At 38.5% G+C, this 27,297-nt stretch overlaps 2 protein-coding genes across 8 annotated transcripts in view; both read right to left on the reverse strand.

The window, feature by feature from the left end:
- Nucleotides 1–2,277: 2,277 nt before the first annotated feature.
- Nucleotides 2,278–16,792, reverse strand: LOC121071259 (actin, alpha skeletal muscle B-like). The gene is made up of 8 exons (XM_040559483.1): nt 16,557–16,792; nt 14,747–14,875; nt 10,313–10,423; nt 7,900–7,984; nt 6,598–6,759; nt 5,886–6,077; nt 4,451–4,632; nt 2,278–2,836 (listed from the first exon to the last, which is right to left on the reverse strand). The coding sequence occupies exons 1-8, from the start codon at nt 16,683–16,685 to the stop codon at nt 2,693–2,695; spliced, it is 1,134 nt and encodes a 377-aa protein (XP_040415417.1). The 5' UTR covers nt 16,686–16,792; the 3' UTR covers nt 2,278–2,692.
- Nucleotides 16,793–22,653: 5,861 nt separating this feature from the next.
- The window catches only part of LOC121071589 (golgin subfamily B member 1-like), a 45,699-nt gene continuing 41,055 nt past the window's right edge, over nt 22,654–27,297 (reverse strand). For all 7 annotated transcript variants that reach the window (XM_040559958.1, XM_040559957.1, XM_040559962.1 and 4 more), the window contains exons 26-29: nt 25,516–25,613; nt 25,028–25,162; nt 24,085–24,199; nt 22,654–23,281 (exon numbers count right to left, since the gene is read on the reverse strand). In XM_040559958.1, coding sequence (XP_040415892.1) covers nt 23,123–23,281; nt 24,085–24,199; nt 25,028–25,162; nt 25,516–25,613 — 507 coding nt within the window. In that variant the 3' untranslated portion in view covers nt 22,654–23,122. The remainder of the gene's footprint in view (nt 23,282–24,084; nt 24,200–25,027; nt 25,163–25,515; nt 25,614–27,297) is intronic.

A 27,297-nucleotide genomic window follows, 5' to 3' on the forward strand; every position in this document is an offset into this window, starting at 1 on the left:
AATTCCAGAGATCTGCGTACTTAAGTTTATGCTGTTGAACATCACACCTACAAAAGGTCTAGATGAAAATGCAAGTTATGTTGGTTAGACAGGTGACAGTCAACAGTGCTGATCCCATACATAGTTGATTTACTATCAACTTAAGCGGCAATCTTATGAGCTTAGACCAAGATAATAAACGTGGAAGTAGTACTCATTTCAGAGGCTGACATTTGCAGTGATTTACAGTTGCTTGAGAGCACGTGGATACTGGCAATTTGAACTGCCTGCTGTTCAAAAGTAAGAAAGAACCAACCTCTTACCCTGCACCATGCTAGATACAGCGAACCTTTGAAGAATCTTTCCCTTCCAGGTCTTCCAGCTTTTACCATTAAGAGCTCATTTAGATGAAGAAATGAGATTATCTGCAGCTGGAATTAACAGTAATTAGGTGCATTTTCAAAAGGCAGTGGATGTTTCACCTGTGATACAAAGCTGATGTGCTGCATTTCACTCATCTGTGAAGAACCCCACTAAGTGACACCCAAGTCAGGCAGTGCCTTTGCAGAGCAGCACTGATGAACCCTTCCCTACCTGGGAAACGTGTGCACATATCAGTTGCACATTGGCAAAGCACAACTGAAACAAAGGCAAAATGTCATCCAGTGTTTTGATGAAGAAAGAAGAATTACAAGTTTACAGTGCAACTCTGGAATTAAGGCAACCTTCATTTTGCATTCCTCCCCTTCCCATGCAGGAGTCTGTCCTGCAGAAACCTCCACACCAGAACACAACACAACAAGAGCAGGTTGTGCACCAGCATAATGTTCCCTCTGATGCTGAGCAGGCAGCTAACTGGCCGTGTCAGAGCGCTCGCTGAAGAGCAGATGGATACTGCTCACCAGAAAATTCGAGACTTGTTGTTCATTTACTGCCCTTAGCCACAGCACTTAGGCACTGTCCATTATGCTGTCTCCAAGGATAACAGAAACTATTTACAGCACACTAGGATTCCTCAATGCTTTTGGAATGCAGTGACTTTTTTTTTAAAAAAAAAAAAAAGCATTGCATCAAAAGGAAAGTAAATTTATTTCTGTGAAAGCTGACCACTTTTTTGAAAAATACACTTGAAAAATACAATTTTCTGACAGTTTAGCCCAAGCAAACACACTACAAGTCTGTTCTCAAATCCAGTTCTTATCTTTTCCCCATCTTTGGAAAAAGAGGGAAATTGTCTTTACCTGCCATGTATCACAGCTTTAGGAGGCACAGATATAAAATACAGTGAAGTCAGAGAAAGACAAGGGGAAGGAGGGAGGGAGGATGTGCACACATTGTCCAGCTGATGGAACAGTTGTCTGGGAGTCAGGAATTCTGTATTTGGTTCTACTCCCAGCCCCCAGCACATTATAGTGTTTAATGCAAGTCACTACATCCTGAAGCCTTGCTATTATTCATTTAGTAAAAGACGAACAAACAAAACAAAAAACATGTACTGCTATTTCACGGTGCAAGTGCATCAAACTTAACAGGCTTGATTTAAATCATGAAACACACATCAAACCTTACATCACTATCAATTCAAATTCCAAGGCATCCAGAATCACAAAGAACTTACTTGCCTGATATCTGAAGCAGTAAAATGTGATCTTTATAGCTGGCTTTAATACAGAACATTATGAAAATTTGTCATCCAGGAAGATATACATTTTTATGGAAACTGTGAAACAATTCTGTTTTCGTTTAAAAATTGTTTATCTAGAAAACTCAGAGGGAATGAAACAATTTTCATAATAAAATTAAATTAGAACTTAGTAATTATTATTTTATCTTTAACAGACAAACTAGTCACTATGAAAATAATGTAAGCCACATCAGTCTTACATGGGTAATTACACTTTTATTGATCCATTAAACCCAGAAATTTTTAATAACATATTTAAAAGGTTATTATTTACTCAGAAATCATTAGCTTAGCATAGCACAGCAAAAGTAAAAAGAAATATCATTTCACTGCTTAGGAAGAGATGAAGAAAATAACATGCAAAGTAAATTAATCTGTTACATGTAAGTGCAAAAGTCACTGTAGCTTGTTGAAACTCGTTACTGTTGGGGAGTGGTGGTCACAGGGAAAGAAAAGACTCCTGCCAAACAATTCCAGCATACAAAGGAAAGACATCCATACGAGCCCCACTGAAAGAGAATGTGCACACTAGCACCCGCATAAATCCACTCTATCTTCAGTAAAATAACCTTCCCCCCCTCCCCCCCCGAAAACTCCTATCTACTACTTAACTGCATAAAATAAGCCATATGTGGTACCTAAACCTTGCATTATGTCTGAGTTTGAACGAATTACTTTCTATGTGGGTACTTCAGACTCACCACCAATTAGCAGAGAGTAACATACAGATGTACTGTTTCTGCCTCCTGAATGGATGGCAGTTCAGTGCTTCCAAATTGAGAAGGGGAGGAAGTCTACAAAACCATGTACTATAATTGTTATTTATCTTGAAAAACACCCATCACTGAAACATTAGCCTCATTTTAGCATTAAAAAATAAGAAGTAATATACTAATTTGTATGACACCCCTATAATGTGCTTTATTACAGGTAGAAAAAAGCCAAACCGTGTAATTCCCTCAGAGTAAATGAGAGCAGGTAACATGAAAAACAGCACTACTTATCACTGACAGTACATGATGGAAGTATTCAAAAGCACTTGCGATGGACAATAGAGGGGCCAGCTTCCTCATATTCATCTTTACTGATCCACATTTGCTGAAAAGTGGACAGCGATGCCAATATTGAACCCCCAATCCAGACAGAGTATTTACGTTCTGGTGGTGCAATCATCTAGAAGAGAAGTGCAATCTGTTGTAAATAAAGTGACAGGCAGGTAACACAGTAACATCTCTTTGGATGAAATAACTAGGTAAAAGTCTTATCATCATACCAGTGCAATTCTAATGAAATAAAGCACCTAAGAGATATAAAGCTTGCCACGTTCTCTGCCTTCCACCTCAAGTCAATAGAGATGCTGTTACGATGAGCAAATAAATAATTTCAGCCCATAAAATATGAGATGTCCTATAAAATATCTTCCAAAAATTTACAAACTTAAGAAAGAATTTAAAACTTTAAAAGATTAACCTAATTTGATTGCTAATAAAAACTGCACAATATGATCCAAGGATTTTATTTTATTTTTAAGGATAAAGTAGTCCTTTAAATGAAAGAAACAACCCTCCATACAGACTGGCCTTGTGTATCTAGCTAAGTATTAGACATAGGGCTAGAAGACCTGCTGCCTCTTCCCCCCTTAGCCACTGACTTGTTAAAATACATTAAGCATGCCACTGCTTTTGCGTGTTCCTGTTTCCATCCCTGCCACTTGGAGTCATGCCCATTCAGCATGCAGCCTGTTGCAAGATAAAAACGGGCTCTAGATTTCACACAGATTTCACTTTGGGCACTAACATAGCATAAAGCCATAATACTGCTCAAAGTCTCAGGTGGCTATTTCAGCAGCATCCACAGAGAAGTCCTCCCTCCAAGTCAGCCAGCACGGACCTGACTTGGTCCTGCTGCCCGTGCTCAGACCTGACAGGTCCAAAATGCCACCAGCTGTGGAGTTGTTAACACTAGTTAACTATTTAACACAAGCACATGTGCAGCTTGGTACAGGATGAGATGACTTTTATATAATGTTGGAAATCCAATCTTGTTAAGACCTTTCAATATCCTCTCTATTTTGCCCATTTTGAAATAAGTTCATCAATGAAAATACACTACAAATCTAGCTACAATGAAAAATTTTGAGGCCACCAGCTGAATCACATTTTTGTGTACTCCGTTCTGCCTTATCTGCAATGGCCTCCATTGCACAGAGAGGTGACGATAAAGGACCACTGAACTCTCATTTTCTCAGTTTGCCATAACCTCTGTTTATTAATGAAGCAAAGCAATTGTGCAGTTGGAAAACAGCAATATACACAGAGACTGCTTATAGCCTAACGTACGAGAGCACTATAATGCTATACGTTGTCTTGAGTCAAGGCTGAGAGGGTCCTTTCAAATAGCTAACAAGCTGTATACTTTGCACACTGCTTAGATTTTGAAATTATTAGTGAAGAGCCTGTAAATGAAATTTCTTTTACTCTTTTCACTAATGGCTTTCACTGTTAGCCAAGCCTTGAAGTCTATAATATTCCCAGTAGCTTCTCAAGTTGTTAATTCCCCCATTGATATTCACAGCTCCATTTTCTCTAGGCTCATCCATACCTCTCTCAAAACCCTCTTTCAGTCCTTCTTTGGCTGGTAGAAGGAAAAGAGATGTAAGGCCACCTGTCCAAGACCCAGTTCTCTTAATGGGACTCCTGTTGCAGGACCTGGACATTCTCTTAAGGACATTTCAGATTTCTTTATTTTTTCAACAAAAAACTGGTAAGAGTAAGTGTTAAAAATTACCTTAATCTTCATGGTACTTGGAGCCAAAGCTGTAATCTCTTTCTGCATACGATCACCAATACCAGGATACATTGTGGTTCCTCCAGAGAGTACGTTGTTGGCATACAGATCCTTACGGATGTCAATATCACATTTCATAATACTGTTGTATGTAGTTTCATGGATACCTGCAGACTCCATCCCTGGGTGGAAAGAAGTTTTCACCATGTTATTTCTCTTTGTCCCCTTGTTTTTACAGTTGTTGAAATGAAAGGATGTCTCACTAGTCCAAGATCGCATCCCTCGGCTGTCCCCCTGAGGAAAACTCCAGAAAAAAAAAGCTAAGTGGTACTTAGGAGATGAAGGAGAAAGGCAGTACACACTCCTCACATTCTTTGTCATCTCAGCATAGGGCCAGACTAATATACTAGCAGAACAGACACAAAGAAGAAAGATCCCTACTACAATTTCATATTGGATTTTTTACTTCCTCAAGTGAAATAATAAATAATAATAATATAGCAGTATTTCAGAAAAAGAGAGGTATTACTGCTATAATTTTCCATATTGATAACCTTTTACCATGCTGTTCACAGAATCACAGAATCGTCTAGGTTGGAAGAGACCTCCAAGATCATCTAGTCCAACCTCTGTCCTAACACTAACAAGACCTCCACTAAACCATAACCTCCACTAAACCATAACCTCCACTAAACCATAACCATTGTTAGCAAGAAATAGAAGCCCACTTGGCATTTCACTGGACTACTTTGATTTTGAGGTGTCAGTTAAATTAAACTGCCACTACAGTAAAGTTAACTTATGGTAGCATTTTTTTTTGCTAAAGAAGAGAAACAGGCATGATAAAGTACTGCAAGTAGAGCCTGAACTTTAAGTACTATACTTTTTTAACTAATAAACACATTTTGACAGAGATCGGTGATCTGGGAAATCCTAAGTTCCATAGCCACATTTCCAATACTAACCATTGTTTAGCACCAACCTTGATCCCTGGGAATTTTAACACTACAGATAAAACTACTGGAAAATTATATTTTATTTGATTTTTAATAAGATTAAATTACAGATTAATATAATAAAACAATAAACAGAAGCAGAATCTAGATTAAATAAAACACATGAGCAGCACTGTGCAGTTATACATCAGTCAAGATAAAAAGCAGTGATCTTCTCACAGTTCTCTAAAAATCATCTTAAAATCTCTATTGCATTTATAAAAGGTTGAAACTGTCTTAAAATTCTATTATATCCAAACGGACAAGTACCTTTTTGAAGCAGCTTCTAAAGAATTGATTAAGCAAATAGAAGCTGCATTTTTTTACGGACATTTGAGAATAAATATCTAAGATCCTACAACTGCAAGTTTCCTATACTTTCTAAGAAATACTTCTTTTCACACACTGTTAAATCCCTAGAAAGAAAAGTCGTGTCTCACCTACGAAGGATGGCTGGAAGAGAGTTTCTGGGCATCGGAATCGTTCATTTCCAATGGTGATGACTTGCCCATCAGGAAGTTCATAGCTCTTTTCAAGAGAGGAGGAGGACGCAGCAGTTGCCATTTCATTTTCAAAATCCAGAGCTACGTAACAAAGCTTCTCCTTTACATCTCTCACAATCTCCCGTTCCGCTGCAGAGAGCCAACAAGTTTTTCATCAATATACAGTATGACAGCTAGGACACAGATATTCTTGTGCGCATTTCCCTGGGTTCATGGTGATCATCAGTCCATTGGATTCTGATCTCTCTGCTATCTCAGCTATGTTACTTTCCATTTCCATTACCAAAAGTCTCTCATCCACAGATAAAAGACATGTTGTACTACAGTATATAATAAAGACTAACATTTTACATCTCAAAACGTTGATCAAATCTTTAGAGGTTCATCCATTACCAGCTAATAACTTCGTTCCTTTGTCTGTGGAACAGGTAAGATCAAATCCAGCAACCAGTGACACAGCATTTCCTAACAAGGTGGCTTCCTCATCCTTGAGCTTAATACATGCGCTGAAAGGCAAAGCCAGGAGAATCCTATTAGCTAACCTAGAGATAAGGATTTTGATGCATCTTGCCAGGTACACGATTCCAGCCTAATAAGACAACTACCAGAGCAAACGCATGCAAAGTGCACACAAAACACAGCTTTTTACCAGTGGTGACAAAAGAGTAGCCTCTCTCTGTAAGGATCTTCATGAGATAGTCAGTCAGGTCTCTGCCTGCAAGATCCAATCTCATAATGGCATGAGGCAAGGCATAGCCCTCATAGATGGGCACATTATGTGTGACACCATCCCCAGAATCCAAAACTATCCCTGAAAAAAGAAAGAAAAGGAAAAGCTGGTTATTTTTCACTGAAACAGTCTCTCTACATTCTCCATATTCTAAATTGAAACGTGCAACAACAAGATGCTCACATGATGATTGCTTCTTTTATTCTTATAAATCAAATGCCGTTCACGTGAGATGAAGTTGTTAGCACAAACTAAGTAACTGTGTCTGGGAAAAGACTTGTAACATTCAGCAGTTTGACTGTATTGTTCTTACTGAACAGATGCTACCAATAACAATCATATACAGAGTCTTCCATTTCAGAAGACCCCTAGCACTTCACAGACATTAAATAATGTGTAAACTGTATACAAAACCTGTCTGCCATTAAAATAAATCACTCCATAAGGGAAAAAATATAACAATGGTTTATCTGTGCACAGACATCACTTACATTCTTGAATAGAAAATGAAGCATATATTTCCCGCTTAAAATGAGCACAGCATTTCTGTTATCAAAGACACATATAAACAGTTGAGTTTTAAACCTAAAGCAAGTATTTTTGACAGGTCATAATTCCTGTAGGCTGGTGATCTTTTTATACAGAATTATACTGTGGCATCAGGCTACAAAGACAGATGGTATTTTAATTCTTTTTTTCAAAGTATATCAAGACTGAAGGGTTGCTAAGAAGTAATTTATCATCTTAATGCCTGATCAGATTCTAAATGACAGTAAGAATAGATCTCCGTGCTAATTCTAATGATCACTTAACAGCGGATATCAAGTTAGGTTATTGAAATTCAACACTTAAATATTTTCATTTAACTACTGAACAGTATTTTTCTTCTACTGGGAATGGAGCTTAACAATAGAGAGGTTTGAAGTGAGTAAGAAGGAACTGCAGATTTGGAACAATCTGGTTAAGATACAGTCTCTTCTCTATGCTGTGTAATTAAGGGCACTATCAAACTGTATACTCTTTCATCTGCTCATGTCATTGAATTGACTTGATCTTTTGAAGCAGAAAGACTTAAGATCCATACCTGTACATTCAGTTTCCATACAGCTATTGACCTTTCTTAATACACAGCTGACATACCACAATCAAGATATCTGTTTACGTGCACATGCGTACGCAAGGGAAGGACAGGTGGACAATACAATTGCCAGAGAGACTCACCAGTAGTTCGTCCAGATGCATACAGAGACAGCACTGCCTGAATTGCTACATACATGGCTGGCACATTGAACGTCTCAAACATAATCTGTAATTAAGAATTTGCAAACCTTTAGGATCTGCACTAGGAGTATCTGAAGAGACAATAATATTTTTTTTTTCCTTACATGAATACTGCCAGTTACTACTCCCAAGTCGCCTCCTGACCCATGGCTCTTCTGTGAACAGCACACTACATTTTCTTCAGAATTTCATAAAAATCACTGAAGTCAGTGGATATATTTCCATTAACCTCAGACCAGGTCATTTTGTTACTGGTAATTTTCATTGAAAGTGGTGCTTTTTCACCTTGATGGCAGGAATGCAACAACACAGCAATCTGATATATGTGTATATATATATATATTTATATATTTTTATATATATGTAAGATTTGTAGGAGACACAGCTGGAAGAAACCACAAGGAATAATCTAATGTCTATTCCCATCTCAAGGAAGAGTCAACCATTCCTGACATTGCTTTTGTTCTGTCTCTGAAATTCCGCTGCTGGAGCATTCAGATTCCCCTGGCAAACAAATCTAGTGACACACTATCCCTAATATTGTAAGGCCTTTCTTGGTGTCTAGCTAAAACCTCACTTGGTCTGGTTTAAACCCATGACATCTCACTCTGCCCCCTGTAATCACAACAGTTTGTTTTCTCCTTATGGTGACCTTAACCATGGTCTCTCATCTTGTCCCTCATCTTCTCTACTCTAGAAAGCTTCAGTGCTTTCTACATTCCATGTCAGATATATTGACATTTTATCTGACCAGAAGGAATATCATTCGTTCCCAGCTGGCCTTCCACTGGAACTCTGCTAAGGAAAGCCATTAAGGGAGGACAGGGAGTGGCTTTATTCTTTCTAAAACCAATGCCACGTACCCTAGGCACTGTCACCCCATTGCTAGTGGCACTGCTACAACCACATCTCACCATCCTGTCTGTCAAAAGTGCAGTGCCACTGGAATCAGGGGATTACATTTAGACTTTGCATTTCATAAACTAATACCTTTGCCAGTAAATCTATTTTAATGAAAAGTATGCTGTCAATTAAAGAATACATTAATTACAATATTTCATAGTTAATTGATGTAATGAATTTAATGCAGTAAGTAATAAACAGTAAGCCTTTAAACAATCTTGAAAACAGGATTTATCATTACAGCATAATGACAAAGAAACAGTCCTAGACATGTCTACTGTAAAAACCACACTTCCTGGTTGCTATAAACCAGCTTTTTCTTATGTTTTGTTGTTATTTATTATCTCCCAGTTGTGTTATCTCCCAGTAACGTGTGCTGTCATGCTCACTACTTAATTAGTTTATTTACACTGTTGCTAAATTAATGCATAATCTTCCTATTCAATATACACCAGAAATGTGCACAAAGGGAAGCTCAAGGCCATATTTGATTTTCCCAGATGACTTTACACTTATATCTGTATTTAAATAACATTTACCTCTGGTTACACTACTGGTTAAATCTACAACATGGACTTTTGGTCAGAAGGCTGCTCTAAAATACACAGGCTTCAGAGGTCTACATTTGGTTCTGAGATGAGTTTGCTAAATCAGACTGGGCACGTCTGACTGCAGAAATGCTTAGCAAAACATCCTTTCAGATTGAATGCTTCTAGATAATCCATTTTCCCAAGCCAGAACAAAGACTACTTTTTGAACACTTCTTCCCCTGTCCCTGAAGATGTGTTTGTTAGGAGATTCACAAATCTATGTGCACGTGGCCTTTAAAACATCTTCAAGAAAACACAATTCTGATATGATGATAATAAGCACTATGAGGTAAAAGTGCTGAGAAAGTGACAGTCTTCAGAGTAGGAAAGCAATAGTTTCTACAGCTTGAGCTGAGGTGTTGGGCTATTACAGACTCAGCAGTCTCTGTGGCCAGAGGTAGACATATAAGAGGTGTGACTCATCCAAAGCTCACACACAAGTGTGATTCAGAGTGTATGTGACGAGCATACAGCACTCACAAACCTCTGCATTGAAAGTCACTTAATGGAAGAGGAGCTGCTTTGGCCTCCTGTCCACCCCTTCCCCACATACCAAGCCACACACACACAGCCTTGTAAACAAAGAAAATCACTTACAGCTTCTAAGAGGCTGGTTGTACATACAACACTTCTACATGTAAGAACAAAACATTTTAGGGACATTCAGAGAACTGATATGGCATGAGTAGCAGAAACTTTTACTCTCTCATCATGGTTCAACCAGTGTGCTCAGATACTAACCCTAATGTCTGTATCTCCCAAATTAAGAAAGCTGAACATCCAGGACTACTTATACCATGGCTACTTCTCTGCGGAAATGATCCGCAGTGCAGCATTCCCACCTTATATCTGATCATTACCTGAGTCATTTTTTCACGGTTCGCCTTCGGGTTCAAGGGGGCTTCAGTGAGCAGCACAGGGTGTTCTTCTGGTGCAACACGGAGCTCGTTATAGAAAGAATGATGCCAAATCTAAAATGAAAATTGCTCAGAAAAATGGTCTGGGAACTATTCCTTCTGTCCATATAACAGAAGTACATAAAAAAATCTTTTCAGACACAGTCCAAGTGAATTTTTTACACACATATTAAAACAGAGAAAAAGCATGCAAGATTGAATGTGCTAAATTCCATTCTATTTTATTTCAGAACCAAAACCACTGAGATTTTACCGTATGTAACAGCAGAGCCTACACAAGGGAGTCCTGCCAGGTAGGATTCCCCACGCAGATGATAGATCACCCCACTAAAGAGGAGCACTGGTTAATTCCCAGCCCCAGTGCTCTGGCACTGGAGCACAGCCAAGCACTGAACTGCCAGATCTGGAGAGACGTCTCCACTTCAAGCTGCTTGGAGGCGGAGATCCAGTTGCAAGTCATTGCCAATATGGTCTTTAGAAATCTAATTATTTCCACAAAAATCAAAAGCCCTTTTGCCATAGATATTTCATCCAGTAAGCCCTGAATCAAGCTTTCATTTATTATAGAGTAACCACATTTCTTATTTTCTGTAAAGCACCATAGTATTTTTCATGTTGGAAGGCATTACCTGATCAAACAATAATGGCTTTGATTGTTCTTCTGATACATCAAGGCCCTTATTGTCTGAAGACTGGGGCTATGAGAAACTCAAGGGATTTTTTTTCTTGATGCCAGCTCAAAGAGAGATCACTCAGTAACATGATGAAATATTTTTATCTTCTCGTTTAATTCTTTCCTGTACTTATTTTTTCCTCTTTTTAATCATATTCCAGCTTTGTTTGACCCAAGGAACTTATTTCTGAGAACAATACATCAGTTTTATGGGTAAGTTTACTTGATTAATATCCTAGAAACAAGTATTATCAGGCTCCAAAACGAATTTAAGCAGAAAAAAGATCTTATCTAAATTTGAAGCATCTACAAAGTCAGCAGCTGTCCAGAGCTGGAATTACTCATTAAGAAAATTATGAGCCCTAAGAAAAAATTCCATTCCCTCTCATTTCCCTTAAAAAACAACCACAAAACAAAACAAAAAGATGTTTCCAGAAATGGGGCTTGGGGTGGGGAGGTAGGCCATCTTCCACTTGCAGGTTTAGAAAACAAAGATGGGGGGGGGGGGGGGGGGGGTAGGAGTTGAATAAAACAAAGTAATCATGTAAAAATTATAAAAAGGACAATGTGTGTCAGATATAAGGAGAAGAAAAAGCCCGCAATTCCAGACAGGAGAGACGTAACTGAGAAAAGGGAAGGAAACCTCAGTCCATACATAATTAACAAAATACTGAAGATTTCAACAGTGAAGAAGAAACCTGTATGAATAAACTAGGACCCTGATGAAATCTCTGGCATGTTGCGAGTTTTTGCTTAAAACCAGGCAGGATTAGACACTGTACAAATCATTAGATTTGATCTAATGATAGTCATAACTGTAATGGATAATGATATTCCATGAGAAAGAAGAATAGCCCAGTGTTGATTTTAATAGGTGACAAGAATTAAATTTAAGCAGCAGACACAATAGCAAAGAGAAATTACCAAGGAAGGATTATTCTAACGCTTAAACGTTTATGTAGTCATCAGAGCCAGAAATTGCTCCATTCTAATGCTTCTCCTCCCATACATTGTCAGCTCAGTAGCCGTGAACAAATTAACAGCAATGTACGACGCCCTGTATTATTATCCAGTGGAAAATGGAGCGGTCCCAATTTAAATATTGTGAATTGAAGCACATGAGAAGAAGAATGCTTCTTTTCATTGCCTACACGTTCTGCCCTTGATTCACACGAGTGTCTGTGCATCCTGCAGCATCCTCGCTCTCTCTTTCTCTCACACACATGCACACACACTCATGCTTACTCACTCGCTCAGCCTAATCTTTTGGTGACCCCCCTCTTTTTGTCATATGTGGATGGCTAGGCACTGCACTGTTATGCCTTTGTCCCATTTTTTTTGGCACGTTCCCCAGTAATTTTCTTGTTTATTCTACAGTGTGATGTTTTTCAGTACTTCTATTGCCAAGTATGCAAAAGAAATTCAAGATTTGGATCAAAATCCTGCAACCGATTTAAAAAACATGGGGATAAAATATATCCATACACAAAAGATATTCCTTTAGCATCAAAACTTTGGGAATTGCATTTCAGAACTTCTCTCAGCCAGAAAAGCGTGCGCATGTGTGTTTTACTGAGCTTCAGTGGAAGCTGAGATTTCAATGGGATCATACGGCTGACTGAATCAAGAAGGACCATAAGGAAAAATATAAAATATATACATAATATATATATAATATATATAAAATGTTATATATATTTTACATATATATATTTCTTTATTTGCAACAATCACAAAAGTTAGCAACACTGTTCTCATCTCTCACTGCCTTTATCTCATGCTTCCTTCTTTTTCTATTTGTTGCTCATTTATTTGAAAACTGCCTTCACTCTCTGTCCCACTCCTAGTCTCAGAACAACTCAGTTTGGGGTCATCTTTCCCAGCTACTGCATTTTGCAAGCTGTATGTCTGAAGAAAATTTGAGCTAGGAATTCACTTTCACAATTAATTCCTTCACCCATTTATATGACAAAGAGGGGAAGAAAAAAAATGTTCAAACCACAGGAACCCATACAGTATCCTCTCATTACTCAAATTACAGCACTGTCTGAAGGACTCCACCACTGAACACCCTTGGAGGCCCTTCCCCTAAAAGAAGGGGGAGGTCTGGGCAATAGGCTACACTGCAGCACTGCACTACACTACAGTAAATAAAGCACATGCCACATTTTTACCTCCTTTAATACCCTTTCCTGACTACATTTTAGATAGCCTACTCTAGTATCCAGCATTACCCAGAAAGGGAACAAATACCAGTATGCATAACACACAGGAGAAGTTTTAGATGCAGAGACCAAACATTGAGAGAAGAGCATAAAAGAGTGACCTCCAATTTTATTTAGAAATAAACTTTCCTACTTGATGCAGGAAGCAGAAAAAATATCAGGAAGAATGATGTAATGGGAATTACATTCCCATTCCTATATACCCTACTCTGCAGAAAAAAGCAAGGTGTCCTCCCTCCCAGGAAGCAGTGCAATAATGAAATGCAAATACTATGCTTCCATCTAGAGGAGTAGGTGGGCAATTTATCTCCAAATATGAACTCAGAAACAACCATTGCTTCTGTGTCAACTTTGGTCTGTTCATCTGGAACACTCTGCACTTAGCAATTTGGATTTATGACCACAACACAATGGCTGAATTATACAATGTTAGATATCTATCCATACCTCATCTCAGCAAATGCAAGCACAGGGTACTACAGGCCCTGTGTCTTCCTTTCAGTGGTGTTTTCCACAGGAAGACATGACTAGAAGCATTGGCTTGTGTTGTTTTCTTCTCAGAGCATTCCACCTGGAGATGGCACAGGACTGAGTTGCAATCCTTCCCCTACAGCAGACGTACAGTATTTCCACAAACAGAGAGACGCTTCCTGCAAAGACCAGGACACCTGGGACCTGAGAGAGACTTTGCACAGTAAGAGTGCCTTCTCCAGTGCTTGTCATGAGCACACCTCACTGCCCATGCCAGGTCTGAGGCATCCTTAGATGGGCATTTCACAAAAAGCCATTATGCAGGCTGAATGCCAAGAAAGCTGTGCTTAACAGGGAATACAGCAGCCTTATCACCACACAGATGTTAAAAGCTAACTGGAATCAGCAACACGAAAACATGCTTCAGAAACAAAAGCCCTCTACTCAGATAATTAGTATAGGGATAGGAAGCCCAAATCTGTACTCTCTTGAACTGGCAGCAAGAACATCCTACACAACACAACATGTGGACATCACCCATGATCTTGTTCTTGTAGGAAAAAACCGAGGAGGAAAAATCATCCCTCTGCCTCAGTTTTGATCCCAAGCGAAGGACTATATCTTTAATGTTTCTCTGATTCACATCTGATGAATTGCAACCTGTATGGTTTTTACTTTAGGTACTTCCTATCATTGTCATATCAAGTTCTGCCTCAGTATGAACTTCAGGACTGAAAATGGTACGCATAAAGCATAAAATACTTTTATAACATACTGCCAAATCTGACGAGTAATAAATGTTTACTTTTTGAAACAGTAACAATTCTAGAAGTGCCAAGACCTGATCAACAACTGGACTCCTGGACTAGCATATTGCACTAGACTGAGATTACAAATTCTTCATGGACTTTTCCTCTGATTTGCAAGAAGGATAATGGCAATTTTTTTTTTTGTCTTAACATGATAACATGATGCTTCATCAAAATGATATTAAAAATTAACACCCACCTTTTCCATGTCATCCCAGTTAGTGATGATTCCATGCTCAATGGGATACTTCAGTGTCAGGATCCCTCTTTTACTTTGTGCTTCATCCCCTACATAGCTGTCCTTTTGACCCATTCCAACCATAACACCCTGCAAAGTATATTATTCTAATATTAGTGCAGTATATCATGCACAGTAGAGAGAATATAATTTTTCAGTTAAAACTCCATGTGAAATACTTTACCTGCTACTATTACCAATGCTCCAGCATGTACCTCCACAAAGCCAAAAATGGGCAGGAAACTCATTCACTAAAAATGTGAATTTATCGGTAACCACCTACTCCATATTAACCCCCTCGATAAACCCACCAGGAAGCACAAGGCAGCTTCAGAAATGAAGTCAGGTATCTCACACTGGGCACAGTTAGTACCCGTGCAGGAGCCCACTCTAGACAGGTATCAGTAAATTCACGGTTTCTCCAGAAGAGGTGGATCTTTCGCAATTTCACAAAGAAATACATGAAAGGAATTATAGGTGAAAAAGGGAGAATCTTTTTTTTTTTTTTTTTTGGCTCCTGAGATTGACTTTACATATTTGCTTGCACTTTGTGTCTAGGCAGTTCCACTACTGCCTTTAAGCAGTGAGACTCTTCCTTGCTGGAGGACTGGTTTAGAACACAGGTAAAATGAAAAACACTTGGTTTTGAAAATTTTTGAAGATTAATGTTCTTTTGTAAAATGTTTAACATAGGCATTTTCTGAAAGAAAACTTATTAAACAATAGTTTTAGCAAGTTCATCATGTTTGCATTAGGAATTCTACCAAACTTGCCCCAAATAACGCAACAACATACTATGTACAATGTTATTCAGCAACTAGCATAAAAATATTTAATTTTCTCCTGGATATGTTTTAATTCCATGTATTTAATAATGCAGTCACTGAACTGCTTCACTGTGCAAAATTACCTGCCAGCTCTAATCACTAATAAAAGCCAGTGAGCAATTCTAGAGGTTAAAGAATGGACATGTTTTCAACATGTTTTAAACAACTGACATTTAAACTTTAATAAGTCATAGAGTTGATCAAGATGCGTTCCTTAAAATGCTAAATATTTTACACCCATCAAATCAAGCTTATTTAACTCAGCAAAAGAACATAGAGAACTTCAAGGGAAGGGTTTTTACACCTCAGAAATTTAAAATCTGAGAATAAAGAATAAAGAATAAAGAATAAAAGAAAAAAAAATAAAGAATTAAGAATAAAATGAATGAAAACCTGCAGCTTCTTTTTCTAAAGTAACTGTTAGAAAACTAATTAAGCAGCAAGACCTTTTTCAAGTTCAAGAAAAGCTACATTTATCCATTCTAGTCCTGTTTGAGTTGATTAAGTGATGTGCTAGAGATCTTTTTTGGAAGTTTAACGGGCCCTGCCGTTGTTTAATGGAACAATAAAAAGAACTTCCCCTATTATTCATTTGGTTCCTCATGTTAGCAGCGTTCTGCTTTTTTTCTTTGTATTGATACAGCAAGTATTAATTAATCCAGCAAGTCTTGTGTTCATTTTTTCCCCAGAAAGATACCTCCAAATCATTAAAATACTCATGTTCTCCTATAGTCAACATTTTATAGTTGAAGAACACCTTTTCCAATGGACTGAGAAGTTCACCTCACAGTATTAAAGACATGCAGCTCAACCCACTGGTTCTTAACAAGCTAAATTCCCACAAATGTGGATGGGAGGTTTGTCTGAATAATACTGATCTTTTGTCACTGCCACAAGTCTCAAAAACAAGAGCAGACAGTGCTTCCATTTTGGTACCAACAGACCTGATGTCGAGGACGTCCAACGATGGATGGAAATACAGCTCTTGGGGCATCGTCTCCTGCAAACCCAGCTTTGCAAAGCCCAGAACCATTGTCACAGACAAGGGCAGTGGTTTCATCATCATCACACATGGTGCCTCACAGCTGTGGCTGCAAAACAGTAATTTGAGAGAGGAGAGGGGAGGGAGTAGATGGAATGGACTAGGACAGAAGCAACTCTCCACCTTTTAGACAGCAAATTGCTGAAAAAAAAAAAATAATCATAGAATCATAGAATATCCGGAATTGGAAGGGACCCATAAGGATCATCAAGTCCAACTCCTGGCACCGCACAGGTCTACCCAAAAGTTTAGACCATGTGACTAAGTGCACAGTCCAATCGCTTCTTAAATTCAGACAGGCTTGGTGCAGTGACTACTTCACTGGGGAGCCTGTTCCAGTGTGCGACCACCCTCTCGGTGAAGAACCTCTTCCTGATGTCCAGCCTAAACTTCCCCTGCCTCAGCTTAACACCATTCCCACGAGTCCTACCACTGGTGATAACGGAGAATAGGTCACCTGCCTCTCCACTTCCCCTCACTAGGAAGTTGTAGACTGCGATGAGGTCCCCCCTCAGCCTCCTCTTCTCCAGGCTGAACAGGCCCAGTGACCTCAGCTGTTCCTCATATGCATTCCCCTCTAGGCCCTTCACCATCTTCGTTGCCCTCCTCTGGACACTCTCCAACAGTTTCATGCCCTTTTTGTACTGTGGTGCCCAGCACTGCACACAGTACTCAAGGTGAGGCCACACCAGCGCAGAGTAGAGCGGGACAATCACTTCCCTCGACCGACTAGCAATGCCATGCTTGATGCATCCCAGGATACGGTTGGCCCTCCTGGCTGCCAGGGCACACTGCTGGCTCATTCAACTTGCTGTCAACCACAACCCCCAGATCCCTCTCTGCGGGGCTGCTCTCCAGCGTCTCATCACCCAGTCTGTACGTATAGCCAGGGTTGCCCCGTCCCAGGTGCAGGACCCGGCACTTGCTTTTGTTAAACTTCATGTGGCTGGTGATCGCCCAGCTCTCCAATCTGACCAGATCTCTCTGCGAGGCCTTTCCACCCTCATCCGAGTCCACAACTCCTCCAAGTTTGGTGTCGTCGGCAAATTTGCTCAAAACACCTTCTAGTCCTACATCCAAATCATTTATAAAAACATTGAAGAGGACTGGCCCTAAAATGGAGCCTCAAGGGACCCCACTAGAGACCATCCGCCAGCCAGATGTGGCCCCATTTATCACAACCCTTTGAGCCCTGCCCGTCAGCCAATTGCTCACCCATCGTATGATGTTTTTGTTAAAAGGAAAAAGAATGAACCTAAACAGCAAAGTCTATATAGCCTCAATATTAGAAAGCATGTTAAGTATCCATATAAGTTTCTACTTGAATAGATTTACTGAACCAAATGAATGAGAACATTCAGTCTTGATTTCCAAAAGAGAAATCTCCTCCATTGTTGCTTCAGAGTCCTGCAATATTCTGTTCTTTGACTTGGTGATCATGGGGTAAGTTCAGCGAAAGGATGCACATTCAGCTCTTACATGGACTTTAGCAGGTATAACTCCCTGTCTTCTGGGGACAAATTACCTTCTAGAAATTCCATTTGTTAAAAACAAATTAATCACATGCGCCTACCAGTTACAATGTCAGTACACAAACAGTAAATGAGCTCCTGAACATTCATTCCTTCAAATGCTACATTTATTCCCTACTGGCATTTTTAAATTTGCCTTTTTCTTAGAGGGCCATCATCAATCTGAAACAAGCAACTAAAAATAACCCCTACAAAAAGTTTCATGAAAGTGTTTGCCGTGTTTTTAAATGACAGCTACTCTGTAATGTTAAGTGCTCACTAAAGGATCCATTCCATATTTGTAAATGGTAAATACCTTATCAAAGTGGCTATTCTGGGAAACAGAACAAGACGTGGCTGGCACAACTGACCCAAACCAATGAAACTTTAGGGTTGGCCAACATATCAGGTGAAGTCCTGAACTCATTGAAATCCATGGCAAAACTCCCACTAAGGGAGGGCCTGAATTTCACCAAGACTTCTGTTTCAGATTCCTTGTTTATTTTTAGGGCTGTAGGATTGCCTCTTTAGGCAGTCAAGAAGAGGGAAGTACTATTATTTTTCCTTCTCCAGCTACTTCACTCAGTAAGGAAGAGGTACGTTAGGAATGAGAAAGGAATGAACAGAAAAACAGAACTTACCCATCAAAGTCCTCTCCCTAACAATGCAAACAAGTATGTGACTTCTGATGGCATTTCAGTTCCACCTAAACAAGTGCCATGCACAGGGGCAGGCCATTAGCTGTGGCAGAGCAGCCAGTAAAATTCAGGTTTTTCCCTGGAACCAACTCATGCTGCCGCATTTGTGGGGTTTAAAATAGCCTCATGATCTTCAGAGGATCCCTGCAATAATACTGAAGTCCCTGGACATTCAAAACCCAGCTTTTGTCACAACAGACAATGACTGCGCAGTGACAGTATGCTGCGCCCCTTCTGCATCAAAGGAAGTTTGAGCTGCAGGAAGTTCCTGGTGTTTAAGCCTTTCCCATGGGTTTTATGGAGCAAGGCCATAACATATAATTGATCAAAACATCATTAGATGAAATAGAAGCATAATTCAAAAATATGACATTATTTTAAAATAACAATAATCACTTTAATTGTCGTTGATCTGCCTATGAGTAGAAGATTCCTTCTCTTATTAAAAAAAAAAAAAAAAAAAAAAAGTATTTTTATCACATAAATTTGCTAACAGATTTGATTTAGGAACATCAGTTCCAGTAGCTGGTATTTCTGAACATTCATTCCTGTTGCCAGGAACCTACTTTCTTTCAAAACCCTAAGGAAAAGATTTTTAGAATGCAATGAACTAACCATTTACCAGCTTCATCCAGCTTTACAGAACTGTATCCAGACTCTGATTCCATCAGTGTGAGTCTGAACTGAAGGAAATTCACTTCTTAAACGCAGGAATTCCATCAGATGAGACACTACAATTTCAAAGCAGAGATATTAAAAGTAGATAAATTCTACATAGCTCTGAGAGTTGAGCATTGTTCCTTGGTTCTAAAGACTGGATATGACAAAGATATTTAGTCCTCCATGGTGAGAAATAACAATCCTTCATTCATGAAAACAGCATTTTATATGTAACTGTGTACGTAAAACTAGGGTCAGTACAGCCATACTCAGGGAAACAAAATGCAGGGGTAAACCCCAGTTCATCCTTACAAGCTACACTTCGGAGTGCTAGCAGTAATGCAGTTTACACCCTTTATTCAGTATTGATTCGATTCCAGAGAAGCCACTGAAACTTATTAATAAAATCAACAGCCGAATCTGTTCATTTCCTGCTTAAAAAAAATAGCAACAACATTGCTTTGCTTATTATTACTTGGTCATAAGGTAAATGATAAAGAGCACTACTGAAATATAAAAACCTTCATTGTCATTATTGCTTTGCAGCTGCTCAATTTATAGGTTTAATAATCACTTCCACTAAGCAGTCATTTGGAAGTCTTTTCACTAGATGAAGTTCAAAAATGCAGAGACTTCCCTAAATTTGATTGATTTTTAATTTCAATTTCTTCTAATTCCTAGCCCAAAATTGAATAAAATTAACAGAAAGCTTTCCCTTGGTTTCTACTGGTTTCTGCATAATATCCAGAGAAAACTATTAAGACTTTTAAATTGTTTAGCTCATTCTGCATTTTGTATGCATATTTAGTGCTCACCAAATAAAACTCCTTATTGTCTATGCTGAAGACAGATACCCGATGTATCTATTCAATCAAAACCTCAAGCCTCCATGCCTCACATAAGCCTGCCCCGCAACACTTGCCCATCCCTCCTTGGTCCCCAGTGAGTTCAGGCAACTGTAGATAGAACCGAAATTAATACAGAATTAATTAATTCTCAAGACAGCACACATTTTACAATGTGTGTAGTCTTCCAGTACAAAAAGAGTAAACTAAATGTGACGGAACACATTCACCTTGTGCTTCAACATGGTTTCTATCGTTGCTGCTCATAGTTAGCTGTTCAGTTTGCACTTAGTGGTTTTTCTAGCCTTCAGATAGACTAAAGGTTCCACTGTACACCACTTATCTTTCCAGTGATGAGAGACATCTACATTTCCCTGCAATCATACAGTAAAATCTGAATTACCTTACACTAGGAGCCCCTCTGGAATTCCTTCAACGGCTGAAGCAAGCTGTATCCAAGTCCACAGTTTGGAAAGATGAAAGTGTACATATCCCCAAAAGATGTCAGACCAAGTAAAGAGAAGCATTAAAATCATGAACTATAACACCAAAAACTCTCAAGGCAGTACTTACCCAGGAAATGGTGATGATTTGTAAAAGCGTCTTTGTAAATGAAGTGATCTCACCTTCCATTACATTTATATCAGCTTCAGGAATGGTGTTCACAGAATATCTACATGTGTCAAGCCATTTTTGGAAACTTTTTTTTCAGTTTGTGCTTATCACAGGGACAGCATAAAGGTCTGGATAAATTAGGGCAGAATTTCCACTATCTCTGGATCCTTTCCCACATGCTAACTTGCAGTGCCTCATGACATAGGGTTTTTTTGTCACTGTTTTTTTAATTTTTCAATCTCCCTTGAAGACAAAAATAAAATGAGCAAGACTGGAAGGATTTGTGATCCATTGTTGTTGTTGGAAAGGATTCTACTTCATTATAACACAAATAGCTAAGAATAGTTCATTATCATCCTGTTAGCAGCCATCTTCAAGCTGGAAAAGGAGAAGTCTTACCACGTACAGTACTCATGTTTCAACTGTACTTGCTGTTTGTTTGTGTGGTGCAAAGCCTGAAAATAGCTGACTTATCTCAGTATTTGGGTGACACTATGGCTGAAAACAGGGACTGAATCAGCAATAAGTCATTCAAAAGAGATGACCAGTAACTATTCAACAAAAAAATACATCAATTACATAGGAATATATCTGACTTATATAGGAATCCAGACCATTAACAGACTAAGAAATATTAAAGGATCATCAAGAGAAGTTTCCAGGCTTTACCTAGAATGGTAATTAAGGCCAGCAATATTTCCCATTCCACGTGATGAAAACAAATGATGCAGAACATTAGAAACAATTTGGTAAATGTTAACTCTGCAAACATCTAGTGCCAACCAATCCTTTCTCACTTGTAACTGACTGCGCAGGAGACCTCACATACAAGAATCTTTGCACCATAAGCAAATGTTTCACTTCATTAACATCTAAGTCAATCTTGTATCTGCCCATCAGTAAAACTGATGGAATCCTTCCATTTTCATACTCACTAAATTTTTCTTTTCTCACAATACTTTTAGGATTTCAGTCTAGCAAATAGGAAATCAATCCTTTTTATGACTTAATGTCTGCTTCTTTAGATTTGGCTTGTTCTGAATGCATCTCCATTTTATACAGACACGAACAAAAACACAGAACAAACACCAAATACCAGGAGAAAAACCAACATTCTAGCTTCAAGTGATCACAGTCTTCATAAATAAACTGGTTTGGGAATTGGAGAAATAGTTGTGCAGAGATTATAACAAAATACAGATGTATCAATATACAAGCCATGTTACTCCATTAGGCATCTACAGAAACTGAAAGCAAATCCTCTGCTTCTTATAGCCTCTCATCAGTTGAAAATGTAACCTCTCTTCATTTGTATTATGAAATATACAAAATACATCAGGTTGTAGATTTATAAGCCTGAAGTTCATGTGTGTAGCAGCCGAATAACATTTTGCCCCAAAGACACAATAACTAAACCCACGAAGAATAGAAATGAATTAAAAAAAAAAAGTTACAGAAATTGCACCTTTAAACAAAAATAAAGAGTATAAGAAGCTTAAGACATTTCTTCATACCAATTCTGAATCTTGACTGATGCTTATACTTTGGCTTGTCATATTACCACATACATATCTGTGCTCCTTGACAACAGCCAATACAAACTATAAGGACTTAATAAAGAACGCTGACTTAGGCCTTTTATTTTCAGTCAAAAAAAAAAACATCAAAAATCCAGTTCTTCTTCCTTTATTGCACTCTGTATAACTTCTTGTTATAATCAAGAAGCCAATAAACAGTAATAGCTGAATATTCCTTTAAAATGTACAGTTTAACTCTTAAAATAAAATTTATTTAGAAAAGATATCATTTACAACCCATTCAGTAGTAATCAATCATTATGTACTCACAAACAATATTAAATAACTTGTATGCAGCAGTTTCTTTATAGGGCAAATGAGGGGAATATTTTCTTCTTAGCAAATATAATATCCCACTGTTAAAGAGCAATTCAAATCAACTTTGGAGCAACTGTGATATACACAACTTTCTTACAAGAAGCTCAAGATTCATGTAGTGTAACAAGAATATATACAACTGTGTCCAGTGCATAGCTTAACAGCAGCATGTGAAAAGTCTATTATCTTCAATTGGCACACCATTACCTATAGGAAAATAATTTACCCAGAAAATGCAGTGCATTCAGAGAACACCAGTGAGGCACAGTAAAACAACAAGATGTAGTGTAACTAGATATGTAAGGAACAAATAGCGGGATTTTGCTCTGGACGTCAGCAGCTTAGAACAGTAAAGACTTCGTCCTCGAAGCCATCTTCTAAAGGAAAGGGCTCCTCCTTTCACCTGGTTAGGAAACAAAAAACTTCAGGTAAGTGTTCATGCATACAGATGAGAAGAATCTCCACTGTAACCTAGTTTTCCAAGGCACTCTAAGCCCTCAAACTCTGATATGCAGCAATGGATGCCACATCACAGGCCATAAGCGTACATTATTTAAAGGTAAAAGAAAACAGCATTAATAAAGGGAGGAAGAATGGATGTAAGGTATTTGTGCATTATGTAATTACATATACATTCTAGAGATGAAATTGTATAATTATATACACGCACATTTTATTTAATGGCCACGTGTAACAGAATTACACTCAGACTATTTATATTTTAATTTGAACATATGTAATGGGTTATGTGGCATAGTTTACACAGCTGCCTATATTTGACTCATCATCCACAATCCAAACAGAAATAAGTATTTTCATTATTTACTTTGCTATGTTGAATGGGCCTCTCCATAGCCAACACATCCCCATGATATGTAGTACAGTAAAAAGAGTACTTCACAGTAGCTTTTCAGAGTCAAGGCAGATTAGACAAGTAGCTGCTTGACACTAGTGTTTACATACAAAGAAGACAACCCAAAATCAGTGATTCCCAGTGACTCAGAACGGAAATCTGCACTTCAAAAATTAATGAGTTGAAAGAGACAGAGGCATAGCAGAAGGAAGAGGAGAGAAAGGAAACAGTACCATGGGAGGAAATAATGAACTGTGCTGCCTTCTGTCCTATCTGCAATTAGCAGTATACAATTAGCACACTATGTATGTAGATTAGAATTTGGGGTTTTTAAAAGCTTTTCATTCACTTACCTTTCGTACAATAACATGTTCACTAGGATTGATGATTAAGGCTTCCCTTTCCTCCTCAGTTTCCATCTGAACAGTGTATTCTCTAGGTACAGACCTGTAACTACTTACTTCAAATCTAGAGAAAAAGTAAAGGGAGACAAAGAAATACTGAATTATCTTTCATAATTCCAAATTGACATAAGAAATATTATTTAATATACTTACATTACTGGAGGAAGCTCCTCACAAAAAGCAGTAAAACTTGGTTTATGTTGCTAAGTCATCTTCAGTCTCCATTTGCAATCTACTCTCAAGGTGTTTCATCTATTCAGAATAACCCTCACCATTGCTAGCTGATTAGTGATTTTCAGATGTTGATAATGATGGAGACTTTATGCAGGCAGATGGATAATATTTTAAATCTAAACTGTGACTGTACTAAAGTTGCTATCTGTATATTTATTCTGACTTGTCAGAAAAAGAAATGCCATCAGAAGCAAAAGGCTAAATAAAGGAAAAAAAAATCAGAGGCCCTTAACACTTTCTTGATCCATTGAGTTAGAACCAGCTTTTTAACACAGTCACACATGAATTTTCATTGCTTCAGGTACCATAGACTTGTAGACTTACAAACTGATTCTGTTCTATTATCAGAAACCTAATATGCACAGGTAAATTTATCACCAATCTCACTAACAATAAAGGGCAAACAAAGGAATCTGACACAGTTTTCCAGTTCTGTAGTACACTTTGCATTTATTCCAGACCTACTGTAAATGAAGACCTCTGTACCAATTCATCCAAAGGGAAGTGGAACAAGAAGAGGAACCAGAGGGGGAAGATGGCTTAAGTTTTCTGAACATGCAGGTCATTTCATACTCACGTAAGCATAAACACTTACGTGATACAGCATTCTGTTGTATACCTTTAAAACTGAAAAATCACGTTTTACAGGATTATTTACCTGTTACTTAGCTCTTCAGAGAGTCCAAGAGCTTCTTCTGCAGCTTCTCTCCTTCTCTTCTCTTCTGACAGTGTTTCTGTCAGCTGTGAGAGAGCCTGCTGCACTGAATCATATTGTTGCTCAGTCTCTGCAAGCCTATAACAAAATGAAATATGAAATCAATATTTTATCTACTGAAAGAGTTCTTTTTTTTGTTGTTCTTTTTTTATTAATGAACGTTCTGTTTGTGGTGAAGACTTAATTAGAATGAGACACTTTAGATTAGATATTTAAATAAAGTCACCAGTAAGTATGTACCTTTACAAAACCAAACCACAAATACTACCAAATAATAATTCAAGAATGAGACTGATTCCTTTAATCCACTGTAAATCCACATCTTTCTCTTTTCCCCAAAAATATTTTAGAGAGAGAAAAAGCATTACTTTTGCACTTACAACACAGCTTTCAGGAAACCAATATTGCTAATACATGCTCTCAGTCCTCACCTTTTTCTGAGTTCATTTAGCTCCATATTGTCTATTTCAACAATAACTGCAGATCTTTCCTGTGGTGCTCCAGGGGGAACTTCGGCCCTAGTTTCATCCTAGAAAATATTAAAGGGGAAAAAAAGCTACTCACCATTTTTCTACTTGTAAAAACCTTTATATCAATTAAAGAAGCTATAACCACCACAAAGCAGTGGAACAAAACATTGTTGTGTCATTCGATCATTTAATTTCCGCAGCTGCAATTTTCCAAACCTGTTTTCTAACAGAAAGTTGAAGACTGTGACTGTCTGTGTGTACTGCCAGACTTGGAAGATACATGTATGCTGCATAACACAGCAATTTGAGCTATGTTTGAAGTGCAATAAATACATCTCCAAATCCACATAGTAACATAGCACTGACTATAGTTTCATAAAGAATGCAGCTATTACACTAACAGAATCTGAAACAAAATATCTGTGTGGTATCTCATCATGCCATGTAGACATGCCAGTTCGTGCTGAAGTAGCAGAAATATTCTGCAGCGTATTGAATTCTTTTTCTCGCATCTGTGAACTCCCCTCCAGGAACAGAAATCCCCCATTAATATAGTCACAGAATCATAGAATACCCTGAGTTGGAACAGACCCACAAGGATTACTGAGTCCAACTCCTGGCTCCACACAAAAATCAGACCATATGTCTGAGAGCATTGTCCAAACACTTCTTGTACTTGGTAGGCTCAGTGCCATGATCACTGCCCTTGGCAGCCTGCCCCAGTGCCTGACCACGCTCTGGGTGCACAACCTTCCCCTAACATCCAGCCTGACCATCCCCTGTCCCAGCTCCACGCCATTCCCTCAGGTCCTGTTGCTGTCCCCAGAGAGCAGAGCTCAGCACCTGCCCCTCAGCTCCCCTCGTGAGGGAGCTGCAGGCTGCCATGAGGCCTCCCCTTTGTCTGCTCTGCTCCGGGCTGAACAAACCAAGCGACCTCAGCTGTTCCTCATACATCTTGCCCTCTAAACCCTTTGCCATCTTCACAGCCTTCCTTTAGATGCTCTCTAATATTTTGTCTTTCTTATATTATAGCACCCAAAACTGCACATAGTACTCCTTATGATATCCTCTCACTATCCTGACTAGTTACTGCAGCACTACCTGCCCAGTTTGCTGCTATATGGTATAAAACAAATAGCACAACAGAAATACTAGGACATGCAGTGGGACTAGGACAAGTCATGAGCAAGCTGGGATTACCAGTTGGAGTGGCACTGATTAACTGCCTAGAAGTAGATGGCTATATCTATGTGAAGAATGGGTGGTACTGTGAGTCTGAATAAGGTAAGTCTCCCTTTTGTTCTCTCTCAGATAATCTATGCCTAACATAAAGCTTACAGCATCCTTATTAGTAATGTTTAAATTCAGAGCTAGTGAGCTTTATGCAGTGTGGAAGCACTCAGAACTGTGCTGAAGCAGCCTATTGCTTTGCAATCAACATGTGAAGGAGGTAGAATCTGAATGGTCCAGGAGATAACAAGTGGGGATTCATTTATTTTACAGTTGACAGTTCTCCCTGGGTTATTTCCGTTTCTGGAAGAATAGGGATTGTTTTATATATAGATCAACATAATATTGTAAGGTCTTTCGTTAACCACTCATTATTGAACAAACAAGGCAGTATAGGAAAACATTTCAAAAATGTAGGGATCATAAAGGAATAAGCTTACATATGTATATGATGGGTTACAAAGGGTACTGAAATGCTGAACTGTTTACACAGATCTCACTTCTCAAAATATT

The sequence above is a fragment of the Cygnus olor genome, chromosome 5, assembly GCF_009769625.2.
Source record: "Cygnus olor isolate bCygOlo1 chromosome 5, bCygOlo1.pri.v2, whole genome shotgun sequence".
Lineage (NCBI taxonomy): Eukaryota > Metazoa > Chordata > Aves > Anseriformes > Anatidae > Cygnus > Cygnus olor.

Excerpts from the sequence above, each read along its gene's own strand:
- LOC121071259 (XM_040559483.1), bottom strand. The coding sequence starts at position 16,685 with ATGTGTGATGATGATGAAACCACTGCCCTTGTCTGTGACAATGGTTCT. Across the intron at positions 7,985-10,312 it reads ACCGTGAAAAAATGACTCAG|ATTATGTTTGAGACGTTCAA; the intron begins GTAATGATCAGA and ends TCTTAATTACAG. Across the intron at positions 2,837-4,450 it reads CAAGTACCATGAAGATTAAG|ATGATTGCACCACCAGAACG; the intron begins GTAATTTTTAAC and ends CTTCTCTTCTAG.